General features: G+C 34.6%; 1 protein-coding gene across 1 annotated transcript in view; it reads left to right on the plus strand.

Annotated features, from left to right (window-relative positions):
* The first annotated feature begins 3,096 nt into the window (after window positions 1-3,096).
* Window positions 3,097-15,884, plus strand: part of LOC132556772 (fibril-forming collagen alpha chain-like) — a 30,524-nt gene continuing 17,736 nt past the window's right edge. Inside the window, exons 1-11 of the mRNA XM_060221214.1 lie at window positions 3,097-3,368; window positions 7,654-7,779; window positions 9,232-9,251; window positions 13,190-13,219; window positions 13,387-13,440; window positions 13,766-13,834; window positions 14,179-14,271; window positions 14,526-14,570; window positions 14,817-14,870; window positions 15,103-15,156; window positions 15,397-15,450. Of these exons, the coding sequence (XP_060077197.1) occupies window positions 3,281-3,368; window positions 7,654-7,779; window positions 9,232-9,251; window positions 13,190-13,219; window positions 13,387-13,440; window positions 13,766-13,834; window positions 14,179-14,271; window positions 14,526-14,570; window positions 14,817-14,870; window positions 15,103-15,156; window positions 15,397-15,450 (687 nt within the window). The 5' untranslated portion in view covers window positions 3,097-3,280. The remainder of the gene's footprint in view (window positions 3,369-7,653; window positions 7,780-9,231; window positions 9,252-13,189; window positions 13,220-13,386; window positions 13,441-13,765; window positions 13,835-14,178; window positions 14,272-14,525; window positions 14,571-14,816; window positions 14,871-15,102; window positions 15,157-15,396; window positions 15,451-15,884) is intronic.

Consider the following 15,884-nt stretch of genomic DNA (forward strand, 5'->3'; position numbering starts at 1 on the left):
TCTTTACCTAAATCTGATGTTAGTAGATTATGATACAACCATTTGTAACGTACCTATTAGATCATGTAATTTTTACACTGGGCACACACTTAAAACGCTTGAACACAATATTGGTCTGATATCCACTGAACTATGTAATATTTTTGCATATATGTAATAGAGCTTTTATCATTGGCTGGGCCCGTCATATTGTGAGGTCATAACATTGACAACGACGTTACGTCATGAGCTGAAAACGGCGCAACAAAATGGCTGCCTCCGTTAATATTTTGACTTTTAAATTTGCCAAAATAGAACTTTTCTGAATTATGAGATAAAATTTACTTTACATATGTTTTCATTTCATATGAGATTTCAAGAAATTTGTCTCGAATTTTAAGTTTTGTTCTAAAGCTCGCAAATTAAAACCTCTTTAAGGCTCGTTTCATCATTGTTATTGACTGTGACTTTTGTGTAATTGTTTCGGAGTAATCTAGGTCGGGTTTATCTTTACTGTTAGACACTTATCTTTTCGCTGGGTCCTACAAGGCGGGCGGAGAATAACGATAGAGGCGTTATCGTTAACAAATATGGAGGCTCGAGGGCGCTGTACAAATATTATTTAGACAGTCCTCAGTGTGAAAATCGACTTTAATAAAAATGAATGATATGCTACATTAAAGGTCGATCATTAGAATTGAACAGCAGTTGTTGTCAATAACGTTCATAGGAATTTAGAATTTCAACATCTTAACTGATGAATTCGGAAGCGGACCTGCGTTACTAACCCAGAACTTGACACGTCATCATTATACAATTGTCTAGGACAATGCACAAATGAATGGCCCAATACAATGCAGATTTGTTTTTTATAAGAATATTTACAGATAAACGTCCAATGCAAGGAAAGATTTTGACCTTTGTGTAAAAACTCTATCGGAAACGAATACCACTATTCATACTATTGAAATAACGAAACCGTTTCAGCTTTACAATAAATATATCTGGTCATTATCATGTGAATCACAAATTGTATGGAAAAACGGAATGATCAGGGTATGTAATAAATGGTTTGTGAAGTAAGCTCGATCTATATTAACATACTATAAGTAGAGAAAGTCTTTGTGACATGTACGTGAATAAATAGATAAAAAAAATCCTGAATCCTGAAATATATGTCGCCAGTGGACAATGAACATGTCATGGTTAAAGAAAACGTCACACGAGTAGATAAGTGAAATTGTTTAACCTTGTGTTTAATAATCAAAATTGAAAGCACTACATCCACGTGCATAGGAATATATATATTTGGAATGGATGTGTTGCCAACATTTATTTCACACAGACATCTATTTAAAAACATCAAAAGTTTTAATTCAAACTCTAGCACATTTTGATACACCAATCCTTTCCCGTCAATTGAAGTGTGGTTTTGCCAACATATTCGCATATCAACTACAGGGAATATACAGTTGATATTATATAAGTGTTTCCGCTTGAATTGCAAAAGTCTGAATATACATGATTCATATGTAAGTGTTCTTATGAAAACTTGCACTAATTTAAACTGTGTGTTCAAAACCGCATACGCCTACGAAATATCATTAAGTGGCATTACTCAGCAAAATTTTAAAACATCAATTTTAAGACAAGGGTGCACAAAAGTCGCTGATAATGCACAATTTTACCTCCAGTATTGAAGAGCTATTTTGTTACAAACGATAGGCGATAGTTCCATTCCGCGGTTACATACAAAGTATTGTTAGTATACGGTTGTTTCATCGTGTTATTAAAACCTGATGTCAACCCGCGATGTTAATTAAATCAGAAATAAAAAAGCATAAGCAACAAAGCGCAAATCCAAGATACGATTTGTGGTTGAATCAAACCTTGAAAGCCACATTTATTTGTCGAGTTAGCAACCCGGCATTTTAAGGTCGGGCTACTGTGAAACGCAGTGTACAGACAATGAAATTGGTCATTACTCCTGGAGTTCACGATAAACATCAGCACGTGAGACATATGTGATGTAAAACATATGTTTTTCAACACAGATGTTTTATCGGCAGAGGTCAACCTACTCACGAACTGCTGCTGATGAGCAGCCAGAACAAAGTAAGCGATAAATAGAATCTACCTTAGGAGGCCTACAGTGATGTTGTTTAGCAAACATGTACACATTTGAAATTTCTCCGAATAAAACATTGATAGAAATGTTATCGAAATTGTAATCAAAGTACATATTATGCAGGAGGAAGAACAAAACATGTTTTGATACGGGCTTTTGTCCTACGTGTTAACAACGTTTGTCATTGTTAAACGCTATCTTTTCCATTAAATAGTATTTGTGATGGGTTTTGACAAACGCTCGTGTAAAGTAGCAGAAATTTTTCTACTAATTTTTTCTCTATATGATGAACATTGAATTTGGGGATGAACGGCTTTATTCTTAGTGGTTTAACACGTCAGATTGATTTTATGGAAACATGACCCTGACGATTCGGAGACCATCTCTGGCATGGTAAATCTTGTCTCCGTTTCTCGTTCTGTGGGCCACACAATTTAAGACTGTGTCGATGACCCCGGGAGATAACGGTCCATGGGAAAAGTAGGGTACATCACTTTTTATTGAAGGTAAAGTAATGTTTTAAAAGCAAGACACGACCTAAAAATGTCGATTTCAGCGAAGTCAGCAATCGGCACGGCGAGTCTGCCAGTCTTGCTTTAACTTCTCCCAACCGTACAAGATTGAGTTTCAAATGGAGTACTTTCCGCATGAATGCAAAAACCAACCCAGCGTTTCCAGCAGTTGAAACATGTTTTCTAGCCAGTGGCCTCTTGCGGCGTCATTGCTTAGTGATAAAATATCTCCCAACAGAGGTCAGCTTCCGAGGTCACTGCCGCGGAGTATTCAGCCCCTCTTTGCTGCAGCGGCGTTTTGATGAACGTGGCTACACGTCACATTACGCGGTTTTGTCTCGTGCGTTTCTCAACCTGCAAGAGCCAGCCATGAGATGTTTAGTACGACATCACCGATTGGCCTGTTTTTGATGACTGGTATATTAAAACTTTTCGTCAGTTGTGTAGTAGTTTGAGGCGGCCTCCTAAAAGCTGCTCGGCTCAGTGAAGTCATTTTCCCCAAGCCACCCTAGGAATCCGGTGTTCCAATACTCAGATATTGGAGCACGGCTCTTCCTAGTTCTAGGAGCCGTTATCCGGCTTCGGACATTACAACTATTATATCCTGAACTTTTTTCCATTCCTATATTCTTTATGAAGTTCGGGATTAAACGTTTATAAAATGGCATTTGGAACAGTTCGATGGTCGAACTGTATACTCCCATTATTGCTATGGGTGACAGTAACAGCAGCTCAAGGTACGGCTCAAGGTACGTATGATAATCGCTACTGATTGATAATTATCAATAATAATTAATATGATCATTATGTAATTTTATCAATATAACGACTTAGAAATTTTAGGCATGGATTTTATTTTAAAATACTGAAAAATATAAATAGCATGCACATGAATTGTCACAAATGCCGCCATTTTGTCATTGGAAAATGTATGCATTCGATTCCCCATTTGAAAACATTTCTTCTCTATCATGAATCAGAATAATTTTAGTGTTTACTTTGATAACAATGTAACATTGTAGTATTATGCAGATTGTTGTGTCTATGTTGAATATTGTTTTGTCTCGCTAATCAAAACAATTGTGTTAAAAAATTAGGTTTTTGCATTTGGACAAAATCCTTAGAGATCTTGTGAATTCCTCTCTCTCAAGAAGTAAGACAATACATAGTTCTAATTGCACACTTAAAATTGTCTCCGACTGGCGTAATTACTGCATCCAAGAGAAACCATATGGTCGATCTTATGATAGACAAATGTCATGCTAGTGATACAGTAGCTGTATCTGTATGACTTTGAACAAGAAGGATTATACATATTGTAAAAAAGAAAGAAAAATGGTATAAATTAGAACGGTGCCACGTTGCATGCATAATTAACGAGCAATTCAGTCTTAAAAGCGAAACTGTTTTTTCAACAAACGTCCGTCTGATATTTACACCGGAAAAGCAATGCGATCGATTAAATTTACGTTCGGTATTGCTTAAGGAAGAAAAAGAAGGCATCAGCCAATTAAACGAAATTTAACTTATAGGAAATTGTAAGTTCTTTTGTCAAGCGGAACTAGTTGTCAACAAATAAGGATGTTTGTGCGCATGCGCATTTGAAAAATGATGACGTTAGGGTAACCGAGATAGGTTGTGGTTTACATCACAAAGATGTCCAACATGCGTGATTTGGAACTCTTCGCCACTTTTTAATTAAATCTTTTTTTTATAATTATCATGAGTATTATATTTTTGCGCATTGAGTAACAACGAAAAGATTTTTAAAAATAGCATGCTATACTAGATGTACCTCAAACTGCCATTTTGTCTATCGATATTTTAAGTATGCCATTTTTTATTTTAATCGGGATTGAATTTTTTATGAGGTTAACTCGGGTATCATATACATACGTATGTGTGTATGTATGATAAGTATATTGCATATATTCTTGCTATTTTTCTAATGAATATTCATGAATGCTCAGTTTGATTCCAACATTGCAAAAATGGTGAACTACATTTTTCTCTGTCCAAATTAGTCATATGAAAATAATTTTGGGGTACTCAAAGAGAATGCACACTTATATTTATGAACATATTCGCTTGCTCAGTAAACTCGACACATTCATCTAACTTCTTTATAATTTGCAGTAGACAATTACCTAAGATGGCAGTTCTTGTACCCCTTTGGATGGCCCCTTAAAATTTGAAACGTGGCACAGCCATTTACACACATGTGTTTTGGCATTATACTGCATTATAAAAAGGTTGCTCAGTTGTCAAGTTTTAATACCTCTGAAACTTTTTATCAGATTTAGTACCCAATATATATATGTTAATATAATGAGATTGTAGGAAATGGAAGGGGGAGGGAATATACATATAGAAGTGAATAGTCTTTGCTTTACTTGACAGTGGGAAACTTCATCAAAAAGCCATTACATATATATATAATTATGTTAAGTCTTACCAATATCTCTGCTAAGACGTCTAGTGTTATGTTACAGACATTGCTATAATTTAGAAATTTTAAACGACAACCAACTTACAGCCAATTCTCCCTCTTTGCTTTCGATCGAAATATCCAGTTTAGTTGCATATATTAAATCGTTTATGTATTAATTTGACCTACATATATGTACTTTTTTATTGTCTAAACCCGTGATTTGTTAAAGTACTTGTTGTTAGTGAAAACAATGATGTTGCTTAATACGTCATTAGAAGAGTAGTAGAAATGTTGACACGAGGAGCAATTCATTAAACACCTGTTTTACTGAACTAATTTGTGTATAATTTCACAAATCAAGAAACAGAATATATATTGTCTTTCGTACAGAATTTAATTAGGTCATAGAGAGGAGTTTTGTTTTCTCAGACCATTTATGTCATTGACTTGAAAGAAAACTATCTATCCAAGCGCTAAACACCGTAAATCTGTGCCGCTACATGTAGCATTCTCAGAGTGTTACGAGTTTTGTGTGAAATTTAATACGCCACCAGACCTGGATCAGTACGGCGATGAAGTCAGGTTACACAGTATTGCCGATATTTCTGAAACTAGCTCTCTGTGTTATCTTCAACGACCTAGCAACGATCGCTAGTCCTCCTTTCGCCCTCCTTTCGACCCCCTCCCGCACGTTCAACCACCGTCAGCCATGTAGATAAAATTTGATGTGTACACGTGTGAAGGTGTACATGATTTGCCACGTCAGCGAACGCGCACAAATTTACAAATTTCAGGTTCAGATAGGAAAATTATGCCTACTTTCATATTTCAATGATTGATAATATACACACAGGATTTAATTTGGCGTAGGCATTTGAAAAAAAGGATAGAAGATGCATAGTTTATACAGAAATTATAGGAATAATGCTCTTATTTTAATTCTATTTGAATCATACGACCTCTTATTAAATATGTTTTGTGAAAAATATCAACATCAACAAAATAACAACAATTAAAATTTTCTTGAAGTTTTCCTGTTTTTTTTTTATGTATCATTATGTTTTATATTGATTATGACGTATCATTAACTGATGAGGTCACACAAAGTCACTCAACATCACATGCAACGTAATAACCTGCATGTGTGATGTATAGCATAAACATTGTACAAACAAAACTATAAACTTCGAGGTGTATGACATCACTATGTACCCTAACATTGTACAACATTGTATGACATCACTATGTACCCTAACATTGTACAACATTGTATGACATCACTATGTACCCTAACATTGTACAATACTGTAAAACATAACTATGTACCCTAACATTGTACAACATTGTATGACATCACTATGTACCCTAACATTGTACAACATTGTATGACATCACTATGTACCCTAACATTGTACAACATTGTATGACATCACTATGTACCCTAACATTGTACAACACTGTAAAACATCACTATGTACCCTAACATTGTACAACACTGTAAAACATCACTTTGTACCCTAACATTGTACATTGCATAACATCACTTTGTACCCTAACATTGTACAACATTGTATGACATCACTATATACCCTAACATTTATACATTGCATAACATAATTATGTACCCTAACATTGTACAACATTGTTTAACATCACTATGTACCCTAACATTGTACAACATTGTAAAACATTGTTATGTACCCTAACATTGTACAACATTGTATGACATCACTATGTACCCTAACATTGTAAACCATTGTATAACATCACTATATACCCTAACATTGTACAACATCTTATACCATCACTATGTACCCTAACATTGTACATTTTATAACATCACTATGTACTCAACATTGTACAACACTGTAAAACATCACTTTTTACAATAACATTGTACAATATTGTAAAACATAACTATGTACCCTAACGTTGTACAATATTGTAAAACATAACTATGTACCCTAACGTTGTACAACACTGTAAAACATCACTTTGTACCCTAACATTGTACATTGCATAACATCACTTTGTACCCTAACATTGTACAACATTGTATGACATCACTATATACCCTAACATTGTACAATATTGTAAAACATAACTATGTACCCTAACGTTGTATAACATCACTTTATACCCTAACATTGTACAACATTGTATGACATCACTTTGTACCCTAACATTGTATAACATCACTATGTACCCTAACATTGTACAACATGTTAGGGTAACGTCACTGTGTACCCTAACATTGTACAACATTGTATAACATCACTATGTACCCTAACATTGTACAATATTGTATAACGTCACTATGTACTCTAAAATTGTACAACATTGTATGATAATACTATGTACCCTAACATTGTACAACATTGTATGATAACACTATGTACCCTAACATTTTACAACATTGTAAAACATAATTATGTACCCTAACGTTGTGCAACATTGTAAAACATCACTTTGTACCCTAACATTGTACAACATTGTATGACATCACTTTGTACCCTAACATTGTACAACATTGTATAACATCACTTTGTACCCTAACATTGTACAACATTGTATAAACTCACTACTGTTTGTCTTTATTACAGAGACATGCGTATTTAACGGAGAGATTCTTCAAGATGGAGACATAGTTGACGGATTAGAACCATGCACACAATGTAGTTGTGAATTGGGAAAGATCAAATGTTTTAAAACGGATCAATGTCCCATCGGTAGGTTGAAGATTGTTTTAAAATGTGTATATTAACGTCTATTTTTCCATCCTTTGTTTTTTACTTTCGCTGAGTAATGTCTAATTCAGTGTCTCTACTGCCTCTGGTTTGCTTTAGTGTTTGTTTCAACTATGTGCGTTTTATGATCTTTCCGAATTATTTCATACATTGTAATGCTAGATCAATTATGCTTGAAATTAATCTATTTCCAAAAATACGATTATAACTTGTTCAGTTATCTATGGATAAAATACTTGAGGATAATACCATACAGAAGAGATGTGTTTGCTTAATAATATTTATTTGATATAAATGCATGTGAGTTCAAGGTATATGTTTGTCTTCTTGTAACTTTGCACAACGACATTGATCATCTCAGTTCTCAAAGATCGAATCGAAACATTTTAAAAAATGTTAATAAGAAAGAGCTACCATACGCCTCTACATTTACACCAAAGATCGAATCGAAACACTTCTTAAAACTTAATAACAAAGATCGAATCGAAACATTTCTTAAAACTTAATAACAAAGATCTAATCGAAACATCCTCCAAATTTAGCGGTAACACTGCTCACAAACATAAAGAAAATACCAACATGACAATTCCATCAAACTAGTTAAAATATGAGCAAAAGGAAGATTTATACGGAGACTCCTGAAAAAATACAAGGATAATAAGTCCAGGTGTTCCGGAAGAGTAAACATCTTCTGCTTCATCGACGACATTCACCATGTTAACCTTGGTCAATCCAAGTAAGTAATGTCAAACCTTAATAGCGAAGACCTAAATGAACCATCTTTCAACCTTAAATAGCAAAGGAATTGAATACGCGAGATTCATACTGGAAACTTTCGCTAAGGTTATTCCCTCTCTTGTATCATGATACAAAAATTCCCCTCATATTTATTCCACCCTCTGAGAATCATGTAAAAGGGTTATACAAGTGTTACCAAGTTTTGCCCATCTTAGATTCACCCATCCATGGAGATAGGGGAAATTTCCAGGACAGTTTGCTATTTTTAATTAGGAGTAGAAAAAGCGGATGAGAAGATTTTCCGTAGTGTCATGTCAGTGCAAATGGTTACGAAACATCCTACATTTTTGAAGATACAGTATCACTAATCATTCTTAATTATTCCTGATTTACAACATCGCGGGATTAGATATTTTTTCTTTCAGCGAAATGCCATGTAAATCTCTATTTCAAAGTCTGTATAGGACTTGATCTGATAAAACATCTATTGTATTTCCTCTGTCATAACATTTAGATACACACATACTATTTTACTACGTTTTAAAATCAACTGGATTCTATATGTTATACTTAATGTGCAGCTATTTAATATGTCTCCCATTATGTCTCAAATTATTTTATCCTTTGAGCAGATATTGTGGTGAATCTTACTATGCCTTTCGAATATATTCATTTGTCTTTTTCCCTATATTTCAGATAGTGACAACCAAGAAGTTGTGAGTATATAATTATCTTACATTGTGAAATAAATCTCTTGATGAAGTACCGTAATGTCATTACATAGCATTTTATATTTGTACAATGTTCAGTGTCAAGACATTGATATCCTTAAGTAGGGTATTAGTCTATTTTCTCTGTCAGAAGAGTAATATTTTCACTGTGTGAGGATAACTGGTGTATTTTATTGTCTGGATAGTAATGTTTTATCTATTAATGATAGTATTATTTTAGGACGAGTTATTGATATATTCAACTGTGTCTGGATAGTATCATTTTACTGTTTTAAGAGAGTAATATATTACTGTGTCAGGATAGTAATGCTTTTCTGTGTCAGGATATTAATATTTCAGGGTGGTTGATTGCTATATTTTTACTTTGTCGGGACAAATTGTGTCGGGAGAGGTATATTTTACAGTGTCAGAAGAGTAAAAGTTTACTGTTTCGGGAGAGTTATATTTCAATATGTCAGGATAGTAATCAATTTTCTGTTATAGGAGGATAATATTATACTATGTCAGGAGAGTAACATTTTGATGTTTTCAGGATAGTAATATTTTATTGTTTCAGAAGCGTAATATTTTAATGTGTCAAAAGAGTAATATTTATATTTTCCTATATCAGGATAGTAACTTTTTACTGTGTCTTGATTTCAATATTTTGTTGTTATTGTGCCGGAAGTGTAATATTCTATATTCGGAAATAGAACATTTTATTGTGTCACGATGGAAATAATTTGTTGTGTCAAGCTATTAATATTTATATGTCAACATGTCAATGTTTCAAGACGATTTGTTAATATATTTTACTATGTCTGTCTGGAAAGTGATATTTCAGGGTGGGTTGTTGATTTACTTTACTGTGTGGTAGGTGATATTTCAGGGTGGGTTGTTGATTTACTTTACTGTGTGTGGTTAGTGATATTTCAGGGTGGGTTGTTGATTTATTTTACTGTGGGGGGGGGGGTTTGGTTGTTGTTGTTGATTTACTTTACTGTGTGTATAGTGATATTTCAGGGTGGGTTGTTGATTTACTTTACTGTGTGTGGTTAGTGATATTTCAGGGTGGGTTGTTGATTTACTTTACTGTGTGGTAGGTGATATTTCAGGGTGGGTTGTTGATTTACTTTACTGTGTGTGGTTAGTGTGTGTGGTTAGTGATATTTCAGGGTGGGTTGTTGATTTACTTTACTGTGTGTGGTTAGTGATATTTCAGGGTGGGTTGTTGATTTACTTTACTGTGTGTGGTTAGTGATATTTCAGGGTGGGTTGTTGATTTACTTTACTGTGTGTGGTTAGTGATATTTCAGGGTGGGTTGTTGATTTACTTTACTGTGTGTGGTTAGTGATGTTTCAGGGTGGGTTGTTGATTTACTTTACTGTGTGGTAGGTGATATTTCAGGGTGGGTTGTTGATTTACTTTACTCTGTGTGGTTAGTGATATTTCAGGGTGGGTTGTTGATTTACTTTACTGTGTGGTTAGTGATATTTCAGGGTGGGTTGTTGATTTACTTTACTGTGTGTGGTTCGTGATATTTCAGGGTGGGTTGTTGATTTACTTTACTGTGTGTGGTTAGTGATATTTCAGGGTGGGTTGTTGATTTACTTTACTGTGTGTGGTTAGTGATATTTCAGGGTGGGTTGTTGATTTACTTTACTGTGTGGTAGGTGATATTTCAGGGTGAGTTGTTGATTTACTTTACTGTGTGTGGTTAGTGATATTTCAGGGTGGGTTGTTGATTTACTTTACTGTGTGTGGTTAGTGATATTTCAGGGTGGGTTGTTGATTTACTTTACTGTTTGTGGTTAGTGATATTTCAGGGTGGGTTGTTGATTTACTTTACTGTGTGTGGTTAGTGATATTTCAGGGTGGGTTGTTGATTTATTTTACTGTGTGGTAGGTGATATTTCAGGACGGGTTGTTGATTTACTTTACTGTGTGTGGTTAGTGATATTTCAGGGTGGGTTGTTGATTTACTTTACTGTGTGTGGTTAGTGATATTTCAGGGTGGGTTGTTGATTTACTTTACTGTGTGTGGTTAGTGATATTTCAGGGTGGGTTGTTGATTTACTTTACTGTGTGTGGTTAGTGATATTTCAGGGTGGGTTGTTGATTTACTTTACTGTGTGTGGTTAGTGATATTTCAGGGTGGGTTGTTGATTTACTTTACTGTGTGTGGTTAGTGATATTTCAGGGTGGGTTGTTGATTTACTTTACTGTGTGTGGTTAGTGATATTTCAGGGTGGGTTGTTGATTTACTTTACTGTGTGTGGTTAGTGATATTTCAGGGTGGGTTGTTGATTTACTTTACTGTGTGTGGTTAGTGATATTTCAGGGTGGGTTGTTGATTTACTTTACTGTGTGTGGTTAGTGATATTTCAGGGTGGGGGTGATTTTCTTGACTGTGTGTGGTTAGTGATATTTCAGGGTGGGTTGTTGATTTACTTTACTGTGTGTGGTTAGTGATATTTCAGGGTGGGTTGTTGATTTACTTTACTGTGTGTGGTTAGTGATATTTCAGGGTGGGTTGTTGATTTACTTTACTGTGTGTGGTTCGTGATATTTCAGGGTGGGTTGTTGATTTACTTTACTGTGTGTGGTTAGTGATATGGTGGGTTGTTGATTTACTTTACTGTGTGTGGTTAGTGATATTTCAGGGTGGGTTGTTGATTTACTTTACTGTGTGTGGTTAGTGATATTTCAGGGTGGGTTGTTGATTTACTTTACTGTGTGTGGTTAGTGATATTTCAGGGTGGGTTGTTGATTTACTTTACTGTGTGTGGTTAGTGATATTTCAGGGTGGGTTGTTGATTTACTTTACTGTGTGTGGTTAGTGATATTTCAGGGTGGGTTGTTGATTTACTTTACTGTGTGTGGTTAGTGATATTTCAGGGTGGGTTGTTGATTTACTTTACTGTGTGTGGTTAGTGATATTTCAGGGTGGGTTGTTGATTTACTTTACTGTGTGTGGTTAGTGATATTTCAGGGTGGGTTGTTGATTTACTTTACTGTGTGTGGTTAGTGATATTTCAGGGTGGGTTGTTGATTTACTTTACTGTGTGTGGTTAGTGATATTTCAGGGTGGGTTGTTGATTTACTTTACTGTGTGTGGTTAGTGATATTTCAGGGTGGGTTGTTGATTTACTTTACTGTGTGTGGTTCGTGATATTTCAGGGTGGGTTGTTGATTTACTTTACTGTGTGTGGTTCGTGATATTTTAGGACGGGTTGTTGATATATTTAACTATGTCGGAATAGTTAATTAAGTGAAACCAATTTTACCAAAATACAATAAATGTGTAAAAGTTTATACTATTCTTAACTAACATGTGAAAATACAACATAGGATTTTTGTCATGTTCATGATTCATGGAAGTTTTGACCATTTTGACCTAATTGGAAAATACTTAATTTTCTTGTGCAATCCGTAGTTAAATTGTTGGATGCTCGCTGGTATGTCTGATTGGATTTTCTTTGATATAAACCTGATCCTCATGTGAGAATTTGATCTTACATATAATGACCTATAATCATGCCGTGTGTCGTTACTGAAGCTTAAAACATTTTTTGTCTTTTTCTATTTGTTAATTAAAAGATTTCCGGTAAACCTTTTGATCAAATCTGGAGCTTGCTTCACCGATTTTAAGTTTAAGTAATAAATATTCAAACACTGGAATATTCTTAAAAAGACTGGGGCCACCCGGCGTTCTCAAGATGTTATGTCGTATTTTCCAGTCATTTAACTATATTTGCTGGGCACGGTGAATTCACCACAATTTCACCATATCATTTTGTAGCAGCTATTACCTATATCATATTTGATAATTATATTATATACTATAACAAAGACAACAAAGACATAAGTAAAATGGAACTTTGTTTGTGTCATGTAAAATCGAATTTTTACATAATTTTCATAAATGGTTATTCATTTTCAGAGAGATTCGGTCAGCGAGAGTGAAGCTTCTGTAAGTTATTTACTTTAATTTATCTAAATCATTTACTGCAAAATTATTCAAATGCTTTTATTAAGCTGTTTTCTCTATAGAGTATATTTCTCCAAGAGACACAAAGTATTCTTTTTCTCTTTACGGAAGAGATGATACTATTTCCTAAGTGTGTTTATTGCTTTCAGGGACACCGAGGACAGCCAGGCTATATAGGGTTCACGGGTAAACAAGGAGCTATGGTATGATCTGTTATTTATTAGGTCTACAATACGATAATTTAGTGATTCTTTTGTTACATTCTAAAAAGCGATTCATAATATTTTAAAAATCACAACTTTTGGCTTTGGTTTGCTGCTTTAGTGTCCCCTTTGTCATAACTAAATACCACGGCAGTTTCGGAAAACCCAGATCTTATTAAATAGATAAAACTTATCAATCATGTTTTCAAAACGATCATAATATCCCCCAACAAATATTTCCGAGTTGCAAAATTCATAGCTTTCATCATTGAATTTCGTGATGAAGGTTTTCCGTTGTGACGTTTGGTAATTCAATATTTCACAGGGACCTACAGGATCCGATGGAAATCATGGTATCCCAGGGCCCCCAGGACCACCCGGCGTTCCCAAGACGGTTTGTAGATCAAATAAGACATCCTTTCTAGGAACCGAAGATAATATTTGGATGAGGGGTAGTCAATATCTTTATCGTTTGCTGGTGTATGTCCCCTTATATGATACGCGACAATTATCTCAGCTTCATGGGACTTAACCTTTGTTATTGCCCATAATTTCACTCTAAGTAAATGAAAAAATCAGACAAGGCATTCTGATGTTTATATGATTTTTTCCGAACAGATCGTAAGTCGTGAATATGGAAAACAATCATAAAAAGCCCATTCAATATACGAAATCGATTTTCGACATTCTTGATCAGACAACCGCATCAATCATATCAATTAATTTATACTATTACAGCAAGCCGATGAAGCATTTATGCACTGGGCTCAGGCCTACCCCCAAAAGGCAGGCGGATTTGCCCAGGGACAACGATACCTTCAAGCTAATATCGTAAGTAATACAATATGTCTTTTGACCTTTTCCGGGTTTTTCTTTTCAAGGCATATCGCTCTTTTTGAAATAAAAAAAACAACAACATATATCTATCGCGATAATTATTGTGTCTTTTAACTTCCCACTATTACGACATTGCTAAACGTGACTTAGGAAGTATATGTATATTTAAGGACAAGAAAAATTCATATTTACTTTACAAAAGAATATACATGTCCTATAATATTTTACACCATTGATTTGATCGGTAGGGACCAGCTGGACCTCGTGGACCAACAGGACCCCCAGGACAGCCGGTAAGTGACGTCATCTATAGCCATTGTTGTAGGTAACGTACCTTGTTTTAAGTTGGATAGTTCTTTAACGTAAAACAATTTGATATCAGTTTGATTTTTCTTGGTGAAAAGAAAAAATGTAATTGCAATTTTATGATAATCTTCATGAAATGCCTTTCATACAAAAGATAACTCCTTCAGTCAAAATGTCTGATTTCTAAACGTTTATGAACTCATTGCTATATAAAATATTGTTATTCGCTGTAGGGACCACAAGGTTTGACCGGAATTCGCGGAGAGCCAGGTGATTCCGGACCCCCTGTAAGTTACATTTCAAATCAACAATTTAAGATCGAAGCCCTCAGTCAGTGCAATCGTATTTATCCATGGCAAGTTGTCGTTTCTTTCCGACACTCAATAAAATAAACGAGTTTTTCTTTATTTGACGATTCCAACAAAACGTATTCCTTAATACATATAAGTTTATGATTATATGTATGATATTTCAGCATTGTTATCTAAACTATATTTTGTTACCTGTATTTGTTTCAAGGGATCACCTGGACCACGAGGATCTCCAGGACCTCCAGGGTTACCCGGACCAGATGTGAGTTATCATTTTTTTCATGTTCTGAAACAAAAATTGTAGCTACAAAGTTAATTTTCATTGTTTTGTATTGTATCTTAGTATTTTCTTAAAAAAGAATATTCTGATAAACAAACACATATGTTTCAATTACCTGGTATGATGGTAAAATGTAATCAGTTACAGAAATTGACGCTTTTATTACATTTACTTTCCAACTAATTAAACAGCGTCATCAATCGTAGTTATTGTTTCTCACAGGGAGATTCTGGACGTAATGGCGAGCCAGGACCACGTGGACTTATCGGAAGGAAGGTAACACCAGACAAACTCACGCGCGAGACATTTTCAATTAATAATTATCAGTACATAATTTGTTTGTAAAAATCTCCATACTGATCATAGAGTCACGATTTGTGCTGCTATGTTTTTGAGTTTATCATATATCAACAACAATAGAAAAAGAACTATATCAAGTGATGTCATTTTATAACGAATAGCATGCCAACCATGTTGTATTCACAACATAAACAATACTATGATATACAATATAGCCAAAAGGTGGAGCATAAATACGCTACAGGATTGCGATGTTATTTATGCTGTAGTTTTCGCTCATTATAATGTAAGTAAATAAACGATCCCAAATAAAATAAGTGGACTAAGATTAGTAATACCGTGAGGCGAAAAATTGATGACATGCATAAGGTTGATATTAAAAAATAAAATAAAGAAATTCTCTGATATTG

This window comes from Ylistrum balloti, unplaced genomic scaffold (assembly GCF_031769215.1).
Source record: "Ylistrum balloti isolate Yb309-2 unplaced genomic scaffold, AGI_CSIRO_Ybal_v1 Utg370590, whole genome shotgun sequence".
NCBI lineage: Eukaryota > Metazoa > Mollusca > Bivalvia > Pectinida > Pectinidae > Ylistrum > Ylistrum balloti.